We start from the raw sequence: 21771 nt of genomic DNA, 5'->3' as shown, positions 1-21771 counted from the left end.
AATCCCCAACTCATTTCAGCTCATAAGTGCCACAAAATGGTGCGACTCCTGAGTTACAAAAAAATAAAATAAAATATATTGTTCGTTTTACAGCATGGCTTGTGAGACTTGCCTACCAAATTTCACAACAGAAACAAACCTGTATTTCCCCCTAAATACTACATGCAAAATTATTTGAACCACAGTACAACCAATGAGTGTTTACCACATGAACATGATCCTATAAAATAGCAAATATTGGATTTCTGTGACTCTACAACCTGATAATGCTCAAATAAAAGAAAGATAATCATACAAGTCTCACCATCACTCCACATGTTTCCAAAAGCTTGCGAAAAGCTGCTCTGCACTTGATAAGACTTGAGCTCAAAGTTAGCTTTGGTGTTGTTTGGCGTGCGTGTGCTTGAACGCCACAGTTGTTCCATGCAGGACCAGCTGTCACTGACATGGATGGGCCGGCACTCTAGCTGATACCCCACCACCATGACAAGATTGAAAAATGTGATTTCTCTCGCGCTCCAGTGACAATGTGATTTATTTTCCCCTTTTAAGTCTTCCAGCAGTGACGGTACTTACAAACTATAAAACAAAAATAAAATGACTACAAACTAACAATAGTTGAAGTTGCAACTGCTTTACTCTCACTTTCAAACAGCTGACTGCCCAACCCCCTCATCTTCTAAATCAATTTGGTTCTTGTGTTGACATTTAACCACAGTTCCTAAAAGATCACTTGAAAATTACAACGTAATAGGATAGGGACACACCCTAAACAAATACATGAACAAATCTTTTTTTTTTTTTTTTTTTTTTTAAACTAGTGCAGCGTAAACCAAGTAGACATATAAGCAGCCTCTTCCAGTCACATGAGATAGAACCAAAACAATAACAAACAGTCCCAATTATTATTCTATTCATGCAGTTATAATGCTATTGAAACTACATTGCAGCCAACATGCATTAACATATGATCAAAACACACTTCAAACAAACCGTAAATATATTTGAGTACACAAAAAAATGAAAGTGTAAAAGTTATAGAAAATTACTGTACGAATTGTAGTGTGTATTTGGGTGGGTTAATGCTGGCCCCAATTAAGAAACATTTCTATAATAAGTGCTTAGCATATGCTGACAAACTGTATATTGGATTGGTTTTAACACGTTTCACAAACCCAAGGTGAAACACGCTAAAACATGCCGCCTTGAATTTTGAGTGCAACCACAATGGAGGGGAGAAAAAAAATTGAACATCCCAGCCTTATTGTACGCAATGAGACCAAATAAAGGTGCATACAGAACCGCTATGCCAAACTGTTTACTGTACTTGGGTCATTTTGTGTATGTGCGTGTGTGCTTCAGATGCTCACCTTCGGCCCGGTGTAGCTCTAGGGCCAGCTGCTCGCGTGCCCGCGCCTCCTCGGCGAGGCGCTCCTGGAGCTCCTCCTGCTTCTGCAGGAGCTCACTGATCTCCTGGTTGTGGCGGAAGGACTCGCGCATGAGCTCCGTCTGGGTGATGCGGGCATGTTCCACCTGACGAGTGACCACAAAAATTGTTAATTAATGATAACCTGTTTCATATTTACAATGGAAAATCTTTTGTTTGTTGTGACCAGTGTGTATCCCGTAGCACAACGCACAAACCGTACCATCATTTTTTTTTTCCACTTCATAATTTGAACATGAGTATAATGACGTTAGGTTGTGTTTTGTTGCTATTCCATGGTGACTCTTCAACAGATTTGCGTATCTCTGGAGTGCAAAGGTCTTTTCATTTTATTATGCAAAGCAGGAAGTGGTGACGTTGTCATGTGGAAGTCACACAATCCTCAGTCACAGGTAAAGACAAGTATAAGTGTTGGACTGATTCAATTCCTGTAGAAGACTCCGTACTGGAGTACAAAAGTTAACATTGAAACTGAATTTGTACCATCACTTTGAAGAAAAAAACAAAAACAAAAAAAAAAGTTCATCGGCCAGGAATCATTTTAGCGGACCCCTCCAAAAAACACCAACAATCTCCTAAATAAGGCCATGGACATGGAAAATCTCACTTTTCTGAAACCCATCACAGTTGATAATTAATTCATTATGTGCATAAATGAAGCTGCAGGGGGTAAAATATTCATCAGCACTTCTCATGCGATGCATGAGGTGTAAACTTACTGTAAAAGGAGGTGTGGGCAGAGAAATTCTGGAGATAACTTTAAGCAGGTGCCCATTTGTGCGATGATTGACGTGCGAGATCTGCGTCTGCACCAGGACGGCGTTCCTCTCCGTCAAGGTGCTATAGATGGGGAAAGGCCGCGGGAGGGGGATCCGAGATTCCACCTCGTACACGTCCTGGTCCTCCCCTTCCATCCACGTGGAGCTTTGCGCCCTGGAATTCCAGAAGGAGCGGTGGGAATCCATGGCTGCCTCTTTTTTCCGTTCACCGGGGAACATTCGCCATGTTCGGGGAATGAAGTTGACGTTGGCTGCCCGGCAACGGTTAACGCGTTCGTGAGCAGGTAAACAGGTCCGACCGCAGCGAGCGGCGAAGAGGAAAAGTCCAAACGGGGCTCGTCATCCTGATTCCATCAACTTGAGCGGCATTCTTGAACACGCGTCATCAGTCCTTCAGTGATCCCCCTGCTCCGACTGACCTTTTTTTTTCAGTGGCAAAGCACAGATCACATCCCCTTCGTCTCCCCCTCTGGAGATTCCCAAACAAAGCTATATCGCCATAGCAACAACAAGCTTTTCCTGAGGGCTCCCCCCTTCTTTTTAATTGCTCAGTACGGGCGATGGTGAAATGACATGACAGAGATCCTACCACAGTTTGCCCGTCATTCCCGTTCTATGCATCGTCTTAATGGTACTCACCGGGACAGGAGCACTTATCATACAAGATTTCCTTATTCACTGCTCCACAAAAAAAAAAAAAAAAAAAGCTCAAATCCAAGACTTCCACGGCTGTTTTCTCCTCATGGTGGTTCATTGACTGCACTGATCAACGGGCTGAAGAATTGTGCTCAGTGAAACCAGGGAGGGAGGGGCGTAGGGAATGAGGGCAAGGGAGGTGTGGCTTCTATTCCCAACACCACCGGACCAGCCAGGTAGAATAGCAAATAGATCTCTCCCACATACACTTTGACACCACTCCCTATCGCACTTCTGTGCGCACAAATAATAACCCCTAGACAACACGCACACACACACACACACACACCCTCCCAGCAACCAAGTCGTCAAACCGGATTCACTCCTTAAGCAGTCGCACGCTGTCCAAAAAGACAATAGCGATTTCAAAATTCCGACACGTCGTTATTCTCCATGTGTGACATACCGTCAAGCTTAAAACACTTTCCCCCAGCAAGAAAATGATTAAGAAAAACAGTCGACTGCCTATGTACTCTTCTGTCATATATATATATATTTATTTTTTTTTGACTGTATGGATTACTTCAAGTTGTTGTCTTCATTTTTTTCCCATGTACTTTGCCAGCATGTATGTGCTTGTCATTCTGATTATTTCCAATGTGCATAGTCGCTTCATAGTTCATACTCTGGAGTGGACTTTTTTTTTAATTATTTCTTGCTTTGTTTTACTCTATTGGGCATGGTGATGGCGGCTACCATGATTAAAAGACAAGAAAAGCGATCGTATTCAGATTGTTGATTTCCATTGTACAATGTGGGGGCTCTCGTGAATCACATTATTCAATCATGATACTAACTTTCCATCTTGTATGAGGCAGCACTTTTTTTGGATTTCTGTTGTTTTATTTCTATTGTGCAAGGTGGCGGTTATCATGAATGTTGTGGAATTTCTGGAATGAATCACAGGAGAGAGGAGTGATCGCATGAATCATGACGCGTACACATAAGCCTGTGCATTTATTTGTGACTACTATGCGTTACTTCTAATTGTGTGTTTATTTCTATTGTGCACATTGGTGGTTATCATGAATAACTGTCATTGCCACCGTGAAAATAAGTGTACAGCACACTTTTTATTTACGTACTCTATTGGTAATGTTTAGTCATAGTAATATATAGTAGTATTTATTTCTATTATGCACAATGGTCATTATCATGAAGTTAAGATTTAACTCTTGGACGGTAAAAACAAAACAGCAACTCGAGATGCACTTGGAAGACATACAAACAAGATCAGGGTGTGCAAGGCCAAAAAAAAAAAGTACAGAACATACGCAAATGTTGTACATTTGACTTAACAAAACTAAAATATTCAAAAGAATGCTTTGCCAGAAGCGATGCAGAAAGATGATGAACGACAGTGACGCCTGGCTTGGACTTGGGTCGCTACAAGCTATTTTTAGCTCACCAAGACAAATGGCACCCAAGCGTGAGTAACGTATGAATTTCAGCCACGGGGTAGGATGCGGCGTGCACTCGCTTACAGTAACAAGCTCAATGGCCTAGTTAAACTCGACTCAGAGGGGGCGACGCTACACGTAGCGGGCGCACGGCATGGGAGCGGGGGGGGCTTTCACCCAGCCGTACTATGATAGGCTGTCTGCCGGTCGGACAAAAGCGCCATGTAAATACAGCTCGTTTCTATGGGCGACCGCTGGGAATGAGGTGGCTCCTTTGAGTGTGGGGGCATTTTCCAGACAACTTTGTTGAAAGGTCCCATTCTGTAGCTATCGCCAGACTGGGAAAACCAATAACTGCTGTCTGTGTGTAAATATACTCTAAAAAGTACAGTCGCCTTTTTTTGTACCTGGTTGGTGGTGTCAGTGATAACCGTCAACATCTTCTCCAAGGCCGTCTGGAGGCGACTGCTAATGCTCATCAGATGCTCTTCGTCTTCCCCCAGGAGCAGGCTGTCATCAGATGAACCTAGTGTGAAAAGATATGGATTGTTCCTCCTCACTCTGTTGATTTCTATTGTGCAAGGTGGTGTTATTCTAAATAACTGGCGCAATCTCATTGATCATGATAAGGTTCATTGGCAGCATGGGTCTGTGTGCGACAGAGTGGATCAAGGATTTTATTATAACTATATGGATTATTTCTAGTTCTGTTTATTTCCATTGTTCAAGATGGCTGCTCGCATGTGCCTGTATATTTCGTTGGGTTTTTGTTATACAGTCTTCCCTCGCTATAACGCGGTTCACTTTTCGCGGTCTCGCTGTATCGCAGATTTTTTTTTAAGTGCAATTTTGCATTTTTTTTTTTACAGTAATATACCCATTTTATAAAATTTATGAAGGTTTGAACATTGTCAATGTTTGAACAAGAGAGAAATGTGAGAACATGTAAATGCCTCAATGAGAAAAGTGTATAAATTGTGCGGTCGGGGATTTTAGAGCCTTAAAACATTTATAAGAGTTGTAAAACATAAAGCTAACTACTTCGCGGATTTCATTTATTGCGGGTATTTTTTGGAACCTAACCCCAGCGGAAAACGAGGGAACACTGTACTCTTGATTATTGTGAGTTGAGTTTATTTCCATTGTGAAAGACGGTGTTTGTCAGTAATAATCCGCAAGGTGAGGTTACGTCACATTAATTTTATGTTGTTGACTTTTTTTTTTTTTTTGACTATGAAATATTTCTCATCAATCTGTTTATTTCAACTGTGCACAATGGCATCTTGAATAACTGGTAAAAGGTTGCATTGTTTTAATAGACCACATGTGCGTTAACGAGGAACGAGTATACAATGTTTTAACTGAGGGTTATTTTGAGTTGGTGGATGCATTTCTATTGTACAAGGTCATGAATCACTAGCAAGAAACATTTGCATTACCGTCTTCGTATGACCACTTATGAGCTTTTTAATTAAGTAATTATTTTACATACAGTTTCTTATTTGCATATATTTTAGCACAGTGCTAATATTCAAACTGTGCATAATAAAAATGCAGTTCCAGCAACTGGAGTAGTTGTCTCTCTATGCACAAGTAATTTCTATCTGTAGTTAAAAGAATGTGACGTGCCTGTGACGTGGAGTGTGGATGACAGTGCAGCCTGCAGCCCTGCGCTGGAAGTTGCATCCGCCTGCAGATTTTGCATGTGGAGGCCAATTGTTTCTTCTGCCGCCGCCGTGGTCTTCAAGACGTCAGTCAACACGCGACTGAGCCTCTCGTTGGCCCTGCGCAGGACAATTCTGGAAGCAAAGCGAATGCCGACTTCAAAAATCTTTATTCATGCAGGTATGTAAGATTTATGTGCTGTTATGTCAAAATCATATCAGAGATATTAACCGGCTCAAAAGCAAAGGTTTGAGAACAACTGCACTGGTGAATCATCACATTAAAATTGATACGATTGTCACCTTTCATTGTCCTTGTCGATGGAGTCAACATCGTCCTCATCTCCCTCAACTTTTACTTCACCATCTTCTCTCGTCTGTCGCGGCTGCACGGGGAAAAAGGAGACAACGGAAAGCAGTCCCGTCATAGCGGAGCCGAAAGAGTGGCACAGTCGCCGAGGCAAATTCAAGTAAGGCCAAGCCGTAAAAAAGCACCCTTATGACACAAACAGACGCACTACTAGAGTGAAGAGACACTAGTTTCTTTGTGCTGCCATGGCAACAGGTGCAGCTGGGGGAAAAGAAGCACGGCAGCACCACCAGCTGGAGAGACGGTAGTAATGCGGATGGCTGAACTTGGCACTGCGTATTTATGATTTAATACACCGAATGATACCATGATTAAACAGTAGTTTCATTTATGATTTCATGTTTAGTGTCTTCATACTGGATTGACTAGAAGAAAATATAACGTACTTTTGTGTCTTGTTAAATCATAGCTGATCATAACTATGACAAATTAAATGGAAGGCTGATCCTGACAGCCTCTGTGCAGTCACACAGCCAAAAGCTAAATCATGCAAAAAAAAAAAAAAGAAAACAAAAAAAAGTGATGCCTCGCACGTCTCACTGTGCCATGGCACATTAGTGTGCCGTGACAGATAAACAGGTATACCGGGAAAAATTTGCTAATTTTACTTAATTGGTCCAAATATTATTTACTAAGTAGTACAAATACCTTCTGGAGGTGCCCCTCCTCATCCTTCAGCCACACGCCCACCGAGACAGACGTGTTCTCGGGTGCAGCCTCTTCGCCATTTGATTGGGTCTGAATGGCGGTGCTGGTCCGGCAGCTGAGTTTATTGATCCGGACCAGCTCTGTCTGCTGCGCATACTCCACCGACATCTGGACGATGGCCTGAAGACAACACGCTGATGTCAGAGATCCTTTCATTTGTGATAGACTGTCCACAGGACATGTTAGCGGTTTTACATTTTTAGCCACACATCTGTGCTGTAAACAAATACAGTGTGGCACAGTTTCTGGCATTATGCCTGGAAGACTGTTCAAATTGGTACTGTTGCACTTGTCTGCATTTATAAAAAGAAGAAACTGAATTTCCAAAACACAAAAAAAAAAGATTTATCCCATATATGTAATATTCCTTGTTTAATTTATTGGACACATTATTTTGGTTACTTGAGAAACTCTCTCTGCATTTTTATTTATTTATTTATTTATTAGTGAGTTTTCAGCTAGCTACAACTAATCTGTATTGTTTCAGTATCTATACTTTTTTTATTTTTTTTTAAAAACATTTATTTGGTGGGATTTTTCTTAAGTGTTGGGCCCTTACTTACTGAACCAAAACCGTGACTTTACAACCAAGGTACATATTGAACCGTGACTGCACTAATTAATAACGTACAGCAATATGATGGAACACGAGAGCACTTGAGACAGCATAGAACTATGCCAAGGCCATTTACAACCGAGCAAATCTATGCATGGATATTAATAGCTCAAAGGAGATAAAGTTTCATTTAAAGAGAGAGCAAAAAGTAATACAAATCCATCCACACCCGGGGGCAAAACAAGCAAACAGAGAAAACAAGCAAACACCGAACAAGAATGCCAGATCTGAGCTGACAACCTCAAATCTCATAAGTGTAAAAATGTAAATTGCTGCAAAGCCTCAATCAGGTTTGACAGTGCAGTTTGTGACGCTGCATATAAATTGCAAATTTGGCGCCAAATTGAATAAAACATTATTTGATACAGGAGAGTTAACATGTTGAATCTTGTTTCCTTGTTAAAGCAACATTTCAGTTTTATACTATTGCATCTGAATGACAGCTATTCCAACTTCAGAACCTGTTTTTACCAAGGATGGGCAAAATATGGCTCAGGGGCCGTTAGTGCAGCCTGAAATTGGTTAATTAAAATGTGATTTTATTTATTTCCCTCACTAACTAATTGGTAGATTGATTTATGGTGAGCAATAAAATACATTTGTTATTTATTAAGTGTCACTTGATTGTAAACTTTTAGACAAGAATTTTATTGTACTATTTGACATATATCACATGCATATTTTTTCCCATCATCTAATAAATGATTTGGCCTATCTGAGAAATGTAGTCCTAGCAAACAAAAGTTGAAAAACAAGTGGAGAGGAAGTTGCACCCACTGATGTTCGCACCTTGGTAGCGTAAACGAAACAATCACCTACCTTAGCGACTTCCTCCTCCACACTCAGCTTCCCTTGCAGCTCGCCCCGCGAGGCAACACCGGCGACCTCCGAGGAGCTCGAGGCTCCTCCGTCGGCGCTGTTGATATCCCGTCGCTCTCCCTTCCGCCTCCTTTCCCTCTCCAGTTCTTGCCGCAGCCTCGTCAGCTCGGCGCGGTGCTGCTTCTTGAGCGCGGCCACTTCTTGGACGTACTCGTTGTACAGCGCCCTCCTCAGCGCCTGCAGCTTGGCGCTCAAGCCCGAGCGGGAGCCCGACGCCCACTGGGAGAGTTGCTCCTCGGTGAGCTCCTGAAGAAGCGAGAACAAACTATGAAGTGTGTAGTAATGTGCGATATAACAAACCCATCATTCAGCTCTCAGATCAATACACCACGTTGTTCCCTTGTCTTGTGATGAATTCCTAACATCAGACTCTCAAAGTTATGAGGATTTGAAGAGTGGTGCGAACTAAGAGGCTGGCTTGCACTCCATTCGTACACGCAATACAGGCGGATTATGTAACTTCCCAGCCTTTTAATCATTCGATATAGGACAGTTCATCCTGCTGCTTCTGGAGCTAAAAGGGAGGGTGGTGATGTAGGGGATATTTAGGGCACGTTTAGCCCTAAAGGCTGCTACAGCCTCCCCTCGCGTCCACTCACGACTGTCAGGCTCTCTTAGTGCCCGCGCACCAATCAGCTCTATAGTAGGATATAATGATGTGACAAGAGCGACTTAAATGGAGGCAGTCAAACCTTCAGCTCCTTTTGGTGCTCCTCGCCGCTCTCTTGGCTGGACTGTGGGCCACTAGAAAATATGAAAAACGGTATGTGTAATGTTAAATGAGAATTAATGATCAGCATGGTTTGCTTTCTCTGTAAAAATTTCTACAGCAACTGATTTTAAGTCTTAAATTATATACAGTACATGGAAGCTAAACTTAACACATCCATCCATCCATCCATTTTCTTGACTGCTTCTTCCTCACAAAGGTCACGGGGGGTGCTGGAGCCTATCTTAGCTGGCTTTGGGCAGTAGGCGGGGAACACCCTGAACTGGTTGCCAGCCAATCACGGGGCATACAGAAACAAACAACCATCCACACTCACAAGCACACCCAGGGACAATTAGGGGCACCCAATTAACCTGCCATGCATGTCTTTGGAATGTGGGAGGAGACCGGAGTACCCGGAGAAGACCCATGCAGGCACGGGGAGAACATGCAAACTCCACCCAGGAAGGCCGGAGCCTGGACTCGAACCCGAGTCCTCAGAACTGGGAGGTGGACGTGCTAACCAGTCATCCACCGTTCCTCCCAACTTAATACATTTGCTCCCAAAAACATATAAATACGTTCTATTTTAAATGTTTTAAGTGTCCTAAAGACATACTTATACGTTTTTTATGTTGTTGTTTTTTTATGCTCTAGCATACAGAAGGTGTTGATGAAACCTATCAACTGCAAAGAATGGTTGAAGAAATGGTAGTTATTACTCAAATGGCCAGCAGGTGGCAGCAGAGCAAAGGAGATTAACCAGGGTTGTTGAAAAAAAAAAAGCTCAATTACTCAAAATTCTAAATTGATTTGTGAATAATGATGAAACTTAGCTATATTCAAATGATAATTGCTGCAAAATGGAAACAGATAGAAATATACTTTTTTTTTTTATCCTGATGAAAGAAGAGAGACTAATCTTTCTTTTGGTAGGTTCCATGTTTTAAAAGCAATAGAACACAATATTCTGTGGACCTTGCAAAATCAGTCAAAATCCAGTAAAACAGCTGGGAGTGAAGGGGATTGCTTCTGTGAAAATGGCTGGGAGTGAATGAGTAGTTAATGAATATATGTAAATCTAGTACATATTTATTTACCAGCCACGTTGGAAGTATTAGAAAAACAGGCCAAAAAGGCTCACACATGTAAAATGAATAGTTTATAGGGCACTGATTCTTATACTTTTTTTTTTTCATAGTTTATGGAGTTCTACACTATATTGCACAAACATTTGGCATCATTTCAAAATTGTTCAATTATAACATTGAAACTAAATCTGGACATTGTTCAAGGTGCTTTAATCTCACCTGTCCTGGGATTGTGAGCCTGAAAGCTCCTGCATTTGCTGCCCGAGCATCCTCCGGTATTGAGCTTGGAGGCGCTCCACCTCCAGTCGGTGACTTTCCTCTAGGTGGCGATGTTTCTCCTCCAACTCTGCCTTCAGCCTTTGGATCTTATCCGAATCTGATTGACGGAAGGCATAATTCAATACAGTATTTCCACACTAAATGGTGGTTTATCTACCGATCTCTACACTTGTATTTTCCATACATCCTGGTCAAATAAGTTTAAAATTTGTTTAAAAGGTGTGTTTTCATTAGTTTAAATGTGTGGGGAGGGGTAAAACTATTTTCAAAAGGAGGTATTTAATCTCTCCATAGCGCAAATTTATGTGAGAGATATTACTTCGGAGAAAAAAAAATTGAGCAAATGGCTCCCATTATTACACAACCACACCATTAGCTGACCTTGGTCAACGGCATCCTTCTGGTTGTCCGCCTCCTCCTGCAGCAACTCCAGCTGGGCCGCGTGGATGTGAGTCAGACTGATGCGCTGTGCTTCCAAATGCAGCTTACATTCGGTCTTAACACAGTTTAAAAAAAAAAAAAAAAAAAAAAAAAAAAAGTTAACATTAAAATGGGTGGGAAAAATAAAATAAAAAAAAAAAAGGACAGTTTTTTTTTTAGTTTTTTTTTTTTACTTTTTCTACAATGCTCTAAGCTGCAACAAGATGGCGCCAAAACAATGGCCAATATAAAAGGTAGTAATTGAGGCAATTGAAGTACGTTGAAGTGCGTTAAAGCGACACATCTCAACTGAGAGACTGACATCTTTTATCAGACTGTCTTTGCCATATGAGCATGTATGCACATGTTCATCATTTTGGATTTAGGCCCAGGATACATAACAGTCATTTTTCTCCCCCCTCAGAGGGCCATGATGTCTGAAAATTAGAAATTCACACAATTGGTGAAAAGAACGCTTGTAATCGCTCTTAAAAGTTCAAATTTATATTTTCTGCCAGTAAATATTACTTGCTTTCTGGGCCATATATAATATTGAGTTTGGACTTTGAGTTTGACACCAACATTTTTTTTTCCCCCATGGACAACAATTAATTTTGGTTTTTGGTTATTTGTTATTTGCGGCAACGCTCGGTCACTGTCCCTTTCGAATCGCATGGTTTTCCGATAATTCAATTACGCAATGTGGCTCATCTCTGGTGATGAATCAATAGCGGTCATAATGCGTCTAATCCCACTTCTATGACAGAGTGCAGGAACAAGCTAATTACCGGGCGGTAAACATAAAGCAAGGGCTCCACTCACTGTAATTTATGCATTAGTGCTAATTCATCCTGGTTGAGCAATTATGCATTTGCTGTTCCGCTGCCTTTGATGTCGGACGTGTTTGACCATTTCAATGGTGGATTTGTTACATGACTAGATTTTGCCGGCACACGTAAACAAAAATACTTTTTTTTTTTTTTTTTTTCCCCCATATATACCCATGCTTGGTTATGTCCTAAAAATTCACCTGTTAATGCGATATAAAACAATCAAAATAAACTTGAATATCATAAAATTTGTACTCAATTCCTAGATTAAAAAACTCCTCTGTAATAATTAATACTTTTATGGTGAAGTGCAGGATTTCGTTAGCTGTAAACTGTAGCCTGAAAAGCAACAACAAATTTTAAAAAATGTATATTAAGAATAAGATCTGTGTCATCAATCTGTCTCGCGTTATAAATAAATTGAGCTTTCCACAATAATTAAACTTATTGAATGCTCCTTTGTTACAGTTCAGGCACTTTTCATGATAACTCTAGAAATGCAACATTAAAGAAAAACAGCCATTGGTATAGTTTCTTCTTTGAATTTACGTGCTCATGGGTCTGTTCTGCTAATTCGGTACATCCTCTGTGGCATGTGCTAACCTAACAAGGAAGAAACAGGCACAGCTTTTTAATAGCAGACCCAAAAAAAATATTCCCAATGAATATAGGCAATTACATAAAAATTTAGAGGTGTTTTCAATTACTCTGGTTTTACTCTAGTCCCACATAAATGTACTATCCAACTCCACAGAGCAAGGATGCTCTTTTTCATATTTATACTCCTGTAGCAGCCGTCGCACAAGCCGCACAAACATAAAAACAAAGTCTTGTGTAACTCCGAGCAAAAAACGTGCCTTTGAGCAACTAGAGCGCCGTTGCGATACTCAAGTGCTCCCGTTAGATGAGCATCAAGAGTATTTCCGCCAGCATAGCAGCAATAAGTGGAGAACATTATTCTGGAAAGGCCTTTCATCATTATGCGAGCGAGTGAATCTGAAGGCAGAGAAAAATGTGGTGAACACATATGTACCTGTTTGATGTTGCCGTCTCCCTGGCTGCCGTCAGTCTCATCAGCGCGAACCTGGCTCTCCGTCTGCATCTCTTGTTCTGCGGCACTTGTAGCTCTGCTTTCTTCCTCCTCTTCCTCTTCCTCCTCCTCCCTTTGCCTGGCAGCCTCTGAGGGGCCGCCGCTCGCTCTGCGCTCCTGCTTCAACCTCTGACGCCTCTTACGCCGGTTGGAGCCCGAGGCGCCAGTGGCGGGCTTCAGCGGCGAGGCTCGTCCTTGTGACGGAGAGGGCCGGGGGAGGCTGTGGAGATCCGCGGTCCGTCGGACGCCGTCTCGCTCAGCTTCCGCCGCCTTCAGGAGCGACTGGAGAGCTTCGATCTCTTTTTGTAGGGAGCAAATCTGGGAGTGCTGGTTGTCTCCTTTTGTTATTTTAACCTCCTGCAGTTCCTCTTGCAAATCTCCAATTTTATTCTCGGCGACCTCGAGTTGCTTCGTGACTTCAGAAAGTCTCACCATGAGGTTTTCCTTCTCACTCAGGATAACGTTAAGCTTCTCCGTGAGTTTGGCCGAGGCATTTTCCGCATCCTCTGCGCACCTTTTGGCATTTTCGCCCTCCAGGTCAGCAATTTTGGCCTGAAACTCGAGCGCTTCCTTCAGTGTCCTCTCCTCCAGTTGTGTCTTAGCCTCAATAAGGCAGGAGTATTCCTCTTTCAGCTCCTGGTAGTTGACTTCGAAATTCTTTTCCGCAAAGGAGAACGTGGTCCGCTGCTTTTCGATTTCCTCCCTCAGCTGGGTGGCGAGCATCTCCATTTCCGCCATTTTTGCTCCATTTTCCATCTGCTGCTCCTTCCATTTGCGCTCCGTCTCTTGAAGAGCCTCCATCTCCTTCAGCAACGTTTGATTTTCGTTCTCTAGCCGGGCTCGCTGCTCCCCACCCTTCCGCAGATCTGCCAGCTCCACCTGAAGCTCCTGCAGCTGCCGCAGGAGCTCGTCCGCTTTGGAGCTGTGCAAGGCCAGCTTGAGATCTTCCTTCAGGCCGAGGATTTGGTGCAAGAGATCCTCTCGCTCGGTGGAGAAGGAAGCCTTCTCGTTTTGCAACACACGGAGCTGGTCTTCGGAAGCGAGGCGCAGGTCATCGAGAGACTTTTGGTGTTTGATGGCAGCTTCGTTAAGGAGGTTCTCGGCGTTGAGGAAGCTCTCTCGACGGAGCTCCTCCCGGAGGAGGGTGAGCTCCTCCTCGTGGCTGAACAGCATCTGCGTCCGGAGTCTCTCCAGCTCGGCCTCCTGCGACTCGGCCATGCGGTCCAGCACGGCGTCCTTCTCCCGTTCCAGCATCTCCAGCTTGATCTTGTAGTTGGTCGTCTCCGACTCGTGCCGGGCCTCGACCTCGAGAGCCGCCTCCCCGGCGGCGGCTAGCTGGCGCCGTAAGTCGTCGGCGGTCTCCAAAAGGCGCCGCATCTCGCCTTGCTGCGTCTCCTGCGAGACGAGGCTATCGGACACCTGCTCGGCTTTTTCCCTCGCTGAACGGAGATCGCCGCGGAGGTGCCGGAGCTCAGCCTGGAGGTTGAACTTTTCTCGGCTGAATTCACTTGTGGATTCGGCTAATGTTGCTTGAAGCTCCTGAATCTTAACGGTGAGTGATTCCTTGACGGTCGCGTTTTGTTCTTTCAGAAGTTCCACTTCAGCACGACGTCGCTCGACCTCGACTTTATGTCGCTCCGTCTCGGCGTGATGCTGCGCCGTGGCTTGCTCCATCCGTGCCGTGTTCTGGAGGTTGAGCTCCTGTTTCATGTGGACAATCTGCTGGCCGTACATTTCGTCCAGCTCGGCCCGGAGTTGGTCCAGCTTCCGCGCAGCGTCCTCCTGCATTCTTTGGACGGTCTCGCCTTCTGACAGGCTGTCCCGGTGACAACGCTTTTGAAGATCCTCTACCGTTCCCATGAGCTGCTTGATCTCATCCGAGGACATTTGCTCCCGCCGCCGGGAGCCGGCGAGCTCATTTTGACAGCATTGTAGGTCGCCTCGCGCTTTCTCAAGGTGTGATTTACAACTCTCCATTTCGCCTTTACTGCTTTCTAAATCACGCTTAGTGTTCTGCAGGTCACCCAGGCATTTTTCTAGCTCTGATTCCTTCGCGGCCACTCGCTGTTGGAAGCTGCGTAGGCTTTGCCGCGATGTCTCCAGCTCCCCCTCGAGGCGACCGAGAGAACAATCCCGCTCAGAAATGACCCTCTCTTGCTCTGCAATAATCAGGTCCTTCTCATCCGAAGCTTGAATATCATTCGCCGAGCGTCCCAAAACGGCGATTTCATCTCGGAAGAGGTTCAGAGATGCCGTCTGCTCAGATAGCAGCAGATTCTTCTCCTTCAGCGTTGTGGCCAGAGTCTCTTCAGCCGCTCGAAGTTCGGCAAGAGACTGATCTTGATTCATGATGACCTTTTCTTTCTCGGCGATGAGCACATCCTTCTCGTTTAGCCTTTGTGTGAATGACTCCTCGGATCTTCTCCCTGACTACAATAACAGTCAGGAATTAGACATACAAAAGCAACACCGACCATTCATTACATACCCCATATTCCTCAACAGACATTAACGAGTTGAGCCCATTCTGACGCTGCTGCTAACCAAAACAGCAGCACCTACTGTAGCGCAAAAACAGCCTCAAGTGCAGACACTTTGCAACTTCTCTGTTCCTCTAAATCTGCCTCGACTCTAGCTGCTCTTAAACATTTCATATTCCATTTTATTTTGCTTTATACTCAATTTCCACTTGATATACACTGTTTAACTGTCAAAAACATTAAAAAAAAAATAGTGATGTGATGTGTTTAACAATGGACTCTTTCAATTTCAGTGAGCTGTTGACATTTCACCAATTTGAACAGAATCAATCTCAAACTGAATTGACGTTTTCTATAGCGCATATTTTAGGAATTTAAAGCCTCCATTTGAGGAAATATTCGAAATGATTTAGGAAGACACATAACGGAACTCACCGACTCCATGTCGCTGATTTTGCGTTGGAGCTGGCCGATGAGCTCCAGTTGCCCATCGCACTTTTTTTGGTTCTTTCCAGCTTCTTTGTTGGCCTCTTCCAGCTGCAGTTGGTACTGCGCCAGCTGCTGCCTGGCCTGCAGAAGGTCCGCAGCTGTACTGCTGTGGCTGGTGTTCCGCAGGGTCTCGCCGGCTTGCAGCTGGAAAATGATCGCAACATCATCATCAGAAAAACTCAGCTGTATTTACAGTATTATTTCTGAAAAATATTCTGGAGAATGTACTTGATGGATCATTGGGGAATCGTGACAAAAGCACATCATAGACATGTGAAGACACCTGAGGATTTTAATTTTTTTTTAATGGTGTAAAAAAACAAAAACAAAAAAAACATGATTACTATGTCTCTCCCACCTGCTGGAACTGAATTTGCAGTTTTTGGCTCTGATCCGTCAACGCCAGAAATTCCTTCATGATCTCATCTTTCTCCTCGCGAGCTTGCTGGAGGTTCGAGGTGAGCTGGGTGATGATGCCGTCCCTCTGCTTCAGTGCGGCCTCAAAATCCTGCAGCTGGTAGCAACAAGTTATGAATGAGGGCAAAGAATGAAAGTCGAAGTCATAGTGTGGGGGACAATCAATGAATTTGGACGAGCACTGCACACCAACTAAGGACGATGGATTATATTGATTTTGACTTCATTGAAATTGTACAGTTTCCATAGAAGGGATGCCATCCTCATTTTATCATCATATGTTTCAGATTTAATTAATATTTACCTTCTGTACACCTTCCGTTCCAAATGCAGCTCGTATTTCCGCGAGCTCCTGACTCAGCTCTTCCACTGCTCGTGTCTTGGCAGCAAGCGCCTCCTCGACGTCCTGTATTCTGCCTCCCTTTATCACCTCTCGCTCTGCCTCTTCCTGAACAAGTAGGTAAGACCTATTAGAGCATGTGCAGCTTTTCGCGTGAAATATGAGGAGACAGAGGGCCGGTTAGTCAACAACCAAGCACTGCGGCAGTAGGCTTTAAAAGCAGAGAGCTTTGTCGATGATGGAACATGTGGTTCCGGTGTAGGAAATACAGGTCAGAATGCACTGACATTTGTTCTGCAAGGTTTGGATACACATATTTGTGGTTCAACATTCCTGACACCTTAACAATTCATACAGGAATCATAACCACCAACATGAGCGAAGCAAAATAAAACATGTCATGTCATGGTGTCACTCTGACCTTGAGGCATGTAACCATCACCAAAGCACCAGGGAAAAGAATATCAAAAATTAGTACAGTTAGAACAGAGGCATTGCTATGTGGCGAGGCTTCGGTGGGGAATCTTAACATGTTAAGCGAACGGACAGTCAGCGGCAGGCAGGCGGCGGCGGCGGGTTCGGCCATCAGGGCCCGCGAGCAGAGCCGCTTGATCGGATTACCGTACCCAAATAAAATCCCCGGAGGAGGACGTCATGAGATTGGCCATCATCTCACGGCAGCCGTTGACCTGCTAATTCACAATGTGTCAGCCAAACAGGAAAGAATCACTCGGATGAAGGCTGATTAAATTTACAGACTTTTGCAAGTCTCATTTATGAAAGAAAAAAAAAAGGGCGACTGTAGGTCCATCTCTGGGCAACCTGGGAAAAAGATACTTTCAAGAGTAATTCCTAACCCAAGTGCAATGAAATTATCCAGTTTCAGTGGACAAAAAATTATTTATTTACTACGAATAGTGTATATGTTCAACTCTCTGACACTTTGAAAACATCTTAATATCATCAGCTAGATTTATTTAAACGACATAGACTGATTAACTGATCTACCTACTCACAAATATCTTACCTCAGAGGAATAATCTTCTGCCGTTGTTGCCACTTCGCTCTCGGGCTGCAACACAAGACGTTTATGTTTGTTATTTCATTTACAAGATTGTAGGAATATTGAAAGAAAGTTGGATACAAATGAGCCAACTTGGAAATCCAATACAAGCAAAATTAGATTGCGCACAAATGCGCAAATGAATGGATCAAATCGGCCTGAAATTGTGATGAAAAGCGCTGCAGGGCTGCGGAGTCGGTCAGGCAGAAGACCGTCTGTTTCCGTGGCAACCACTGCTTTTGTGGGGATCAAACATACATGGGGTTCTGGTACGGAGACGAACACATCGTTGACAACAAGTAAGGACTTTTGCTGTGAAAGCATAAAATGCAACAAGTGTGTCAACAAACATGTCCTTACATTTTGTTTTTGGTGTAGCTGAAGGCAAGCACTTAATCTGACAAATACACTTAAAACGCTCCCATGTGTGTCATAACAATTTGAGAGAATGGAAGCATTTTCAACCTGCTGACGACTTGCATTATTTTATTATTAAACGTGATCCAGAAGAAATGGTAGCATTATTCGTCGGTCATGATGATTTTAAAGACGTGATGCTAATGCTAAATGAAATTTGACAAAAACAGAACTGCTTAGTTGGCCAAAGTACAAAACTAAAATGTCTGCCTCAAACTAAAATGGATGACTTCCTATTCAATTTACAGCACAGGTCCATGAGACTTTTTCACGTGCTGTTATTGTCGACATGTCCACACAATTTAATATGGATTGGTAAAATGGTGTAAAATCGGGCCTTAATAATTCAAACATACCTCTATGGTATATGTCTGGTCATGCTTGACAGTCTCCCCACTGCGTAGCGTCTTGGAGAAGCTCAACTCGGCGGCGGCTGGCACCTCTTTATTTGCTTCTCGCCCTCCATGTCGGCCACCAAACGAGTCGTCCTCCCTGACCGTCGAGCGGTCCGGCTCCACGCTTTCCTGCGAGTCCTCCTCGGGCTTCTTTTTCTTTTTCTTCTTCCTCTGGGAATCGGCATGAGCCTTCCGTTGACGGTACTCAGCCAGCTGTGAAAAGAAATACAGATGTCACGATCATTTTTTGTAAGTTCATCCCATCCAAAGCTACATGAACTTACTCTTTTTCTGCACAGTTTGGGGAATGTCAAGCGAAACATGTCATCGTCCGCGTTCGGAGCATCCATATAACATGCGACGCATGTCTTTTGCTCTGCCAGCAGGTGCTAATCCTGACTAAAGGATTACACTTCAAACCATGTCAATGATCAGTTTAAACTGCCATGAAACTTGGCATCTATCTTGCTCTTCTTTTCAACCGGATCCGAAAAATTTTCACTCAGATCATAATCTCCCACTAGTCAACTACTATTACATTTTTGTCTAAGTTTCGTCCATTGCTGGCAGACGCGTTTAATGTTGAGCCGACACGCACACCGGCTAAGACATCCATTTAACTGAATTAGATCACTTGAACCGAGGTAGACCTAATCCGAAGCACGCTGCAGCCAGATTTGGGTAAAGCCACGGTACCGGGGAGAATGTCAAAAACTGCCACAGCAGAACTTTAAAAGATGACCCAGCTACTCGATGCCATTGGCCGAAGTCAGTAACTATTTAGATGAACTGAATGTACACTTCAAAGAGCACTGCAGAGAGCCTGCCTCATTTGCAGCTCTTATATCTCTCAAAAAAGTGGAAAATTGTGTTTTTGACTATCTGCACATTTAGTGCTACCGCTGAAGAAAAATACAAACTGGTGATAATATACATATATACTAGGGGTGTTTAAAAAAAAAAAAACGATTCGGCGATATATCGCGATACTACATCGCGCGATTCTCGAATCGATTCAATAAAAAAAATCGATTTTTTTTTTTTTTTTTTTTTTTTTTTTTTTTTTAAGAGCTCAGAATTGTTCATTCGGTAGTCTTACCGATTCAACGTCTTATCATCATTGCCTTTTTTTTTTTATTTTGTATGTGAATCGATTTTTAAACTTCCATTTTTAATGGAAAAATATTCAACAAAACGTCTGACTTCGGGTTAGGATTCACACCTTGAGCATGGAAGAATGTTATATGAACGGAACATTAAGCCTTAATATTTTATTTTAATGCTGTTCAAACATGAAACAGATTACAACCTCTATAAGACTGAAATTTCAGATAAATAAATAATACATTTTCATATAAATCTTACACTCTACAAGCTTACTGATTAGTATTTTCTACATTTGAATGAAAAAAAATCGCAACAATCGACTTATAAATTCGTATCGGGATTAAATCGGTATCGAATCGAATCGTGACCTGTGAATCGTGATACGAATCGAATCGTCAGGTACTAGGCAATTCACACCCCTAATATATACATTATGTATGTGCAATAGGTGGACACAGAAATGGTACAGGGAGCTAACGCTGCTAGCTTGGGTGACAAAGTCACATTGTTTGACATGGACTGAAATCTTAAAGGGTGTGCGGTCGAGGAAACTTTTGGACTTTTGATGAGCTGCTTGGCCTACCAACTGCCCTACTTGGCAGGACTGGTGCAGGGATAGGATGGGGTGGTGGGGGACATCAGAGCCGGCAGTCTGCGGAGGAGTGCCTCCATCTGGGCGAGCGCTAACCACGTAGGTGTAGCAACATATGCTGTCTGGACATTTTTGCACAAATATTTGAAAGCAGCATTGTGAGAGCAGCAGGTTGAGAGTAGACAGCGTTATGTGCGCATGACTCATATATTAGTAATGAAAAATGAGCCACAGCTTTAAAATCTTGCAGAGAATTCCCGAGTTGTCAGCAGATAAGGATACAATTTGAGTGGACAAAGCAATCACGTGATGTATCCTGATTTCATTTATATTGCGCAGCATGCCATGCACTGTTTTTCAACAAGATTGAAGCATAATAGCTCTAACACTATTATTCATGTGTGTACACTTTTCCATCCATCTTGACAATCTATCTTAATCTTCAATGTCAAAACAGGAAGCAGCTCAGCATGTCCTGTCATGAATATTCCATGAAAGCAGTTTTGCACCTTTTGATTTAGATACATTTTTTCCCCCTACAATCTGTCCTGATTTTTAATTTTCTAGCAGCATGACATGAAGTCTCGTTACTATTCAATGACACCAACATAGGGCATCTAGTTGCTCACATATTTTGGGCCGTTTCTCTTGGAAGTCTATGATGGTTTTCTAATTCCTAGCAGCACTATTGTGACTATTTGACACCAGCAATACAGGTAGTTTCCAGCTTTGTTTAGTTTTACATTTAAAAAAAAAAAAAAAAAACGAAGTATGAGTGACCTAATTAGCAAGGGTGCTAATTGACCCACAAAGGCATCACAGGTCTGCTGGCTGAGGGGATATGTGTCCTGTAAATCCTGTTACACCTGCCTGCCAGCCTCCCAACAGGGGAGGCGTCGGAAAGCCTCTACTTACTTGCCGATAATACACTCACTTCAAGCACTCCGGTTTTAAACAAACAATGGCGTTTCTCATGCAGCATGACATAAGGCTTGCACTGTGTAGCGAGTTACAGGGTACTAACCCCCTGCCAAAGAAGGGGCGCACTTTAGAACTGACAGCTGTGAAAGGAGGGGCTCAGTGGGGGGCGGAACAGCTGACAGACCCCAACAGGGACCATTTAAGCTAAACACAGTTGTTGCAACGTTAACTTTAAACAGCTTTGTTAAATACAGTTATGCTAACAGTGTCACGCCACTGAAGGAACCCTACCTTTGCTTTGCCGGTCTCGAGTTTCTTTTGCCTCTCCTCGTCTTCCATGGTCTCCGTGGCTAAAATAAACGGAGAAGAAATCAAAGATATTGTATCCGCGCCGGTGGCGAAGGGTGTAGGGGCCGCGCCGGCTTCCAGTTGGCCGCCGATCGCATTCTCTCAAGGGTTGCCTCCTCGTTGGCAGTCGGCGGCCATGTTGTTTTCCACGTAAACATGACACCCCGCCGTGATGACGTTTGATAGGTGGCTTGTAGCCACGCCCTCTGTATTCCACTGGTGTT

At 43.3% G+C, this 21771-nt stretch overlaps 1 protein-coding gene across 8 annotated transcripts in view; it reads right to left on the bottom strand.

The window, feature by feature from the left end:
* Positions 1-21684, bottom strand: part of akap9 (A kinase (PRKA) anchor protein 9) — a 45769-nt gene extending 24085 nt beyond the window's left edge. For 3 of the 8 annotated variants that reach the window (XM_077507660.1, XM_077507666.1, XM_077507664.1), the window contains exons 1-17: positions 18864-19084; positions 18541-18792; positions 17732-17776; positions 17331-17396; positions 16669-16812; positions 16306-16461; positions 15894-16091; positions 12922-15408; positions 11020-11134; positions 10579-10735; positions 9252-9303; positions 8500-8805; positions 7005-7184; positions 6290-6372; positions 5952-6121; positions 4730-4848; positions 1371-1533 (exon numbers count right to left, since the gene is read on the bottom strand). In XM_077507660.1, coding sequence (XP_077363786.1) covers positions 1371-1533; positions 4730-4848; positions 5952-6121; positions 6290-6372; positions 7005-7184; positions 8500-8805; positions 9252-9303; positions 10579-10735; positions 11020-11134; positions 12922-15408; positions 15894-16091; positions 16306-16461; positions 16669-16812; positions 17331-17396; positions 17732-17776; positions 18541-18792; positions 18864-18929 — 4759 coding nt within the window. In that variant the 5' untranslated portion in view covers positions 18930-19084. Of the gene's footprint in view, positions 1-1370; positions 1534-4729; positions 4849-5951; positions 6122-6289; positions 6373-7004; positions 7185-8499; positions 8806-9251; positions 9304-10578; positions 10736-11019; positions 11135-12921; positions 15409-15893; positions 16092-16305; positions 16462-16668; positions 16813-17330; positions 17397-17731; positions 17777-18540; positions 18793-18863; positions 19085-21490 lie in introns of those variants that run through there. The other 5 variants (XM_077507662.1, XM_077507667.1, XM_077507663.1 and 2 more) reach the window with 4 other exon arrangements.
* Between the last annotated feature and the right edge of the window lie 87 nt (positions 21685-21771).

The sequence above is a fragment of the Festucalex cinctus genome, chromosome 19 (assembly GCF_051991245.1).
Source record: "Festucalex cinctus isolate MCC-2025b chromosome 19, RoL_Fcin_1.0, whole genome shotgun sequence".
In the NCBI taxonomy this organism is placed as follows: Eukaryota; Metazoa; Chordata; class Actinopteri; order Syngnathiformes; family Syngnathidae; genus Festucalex; species Festucalex cinctus.
This window is presented reverse-complemented; position numbering and strand designations above follow the sequence as displayed.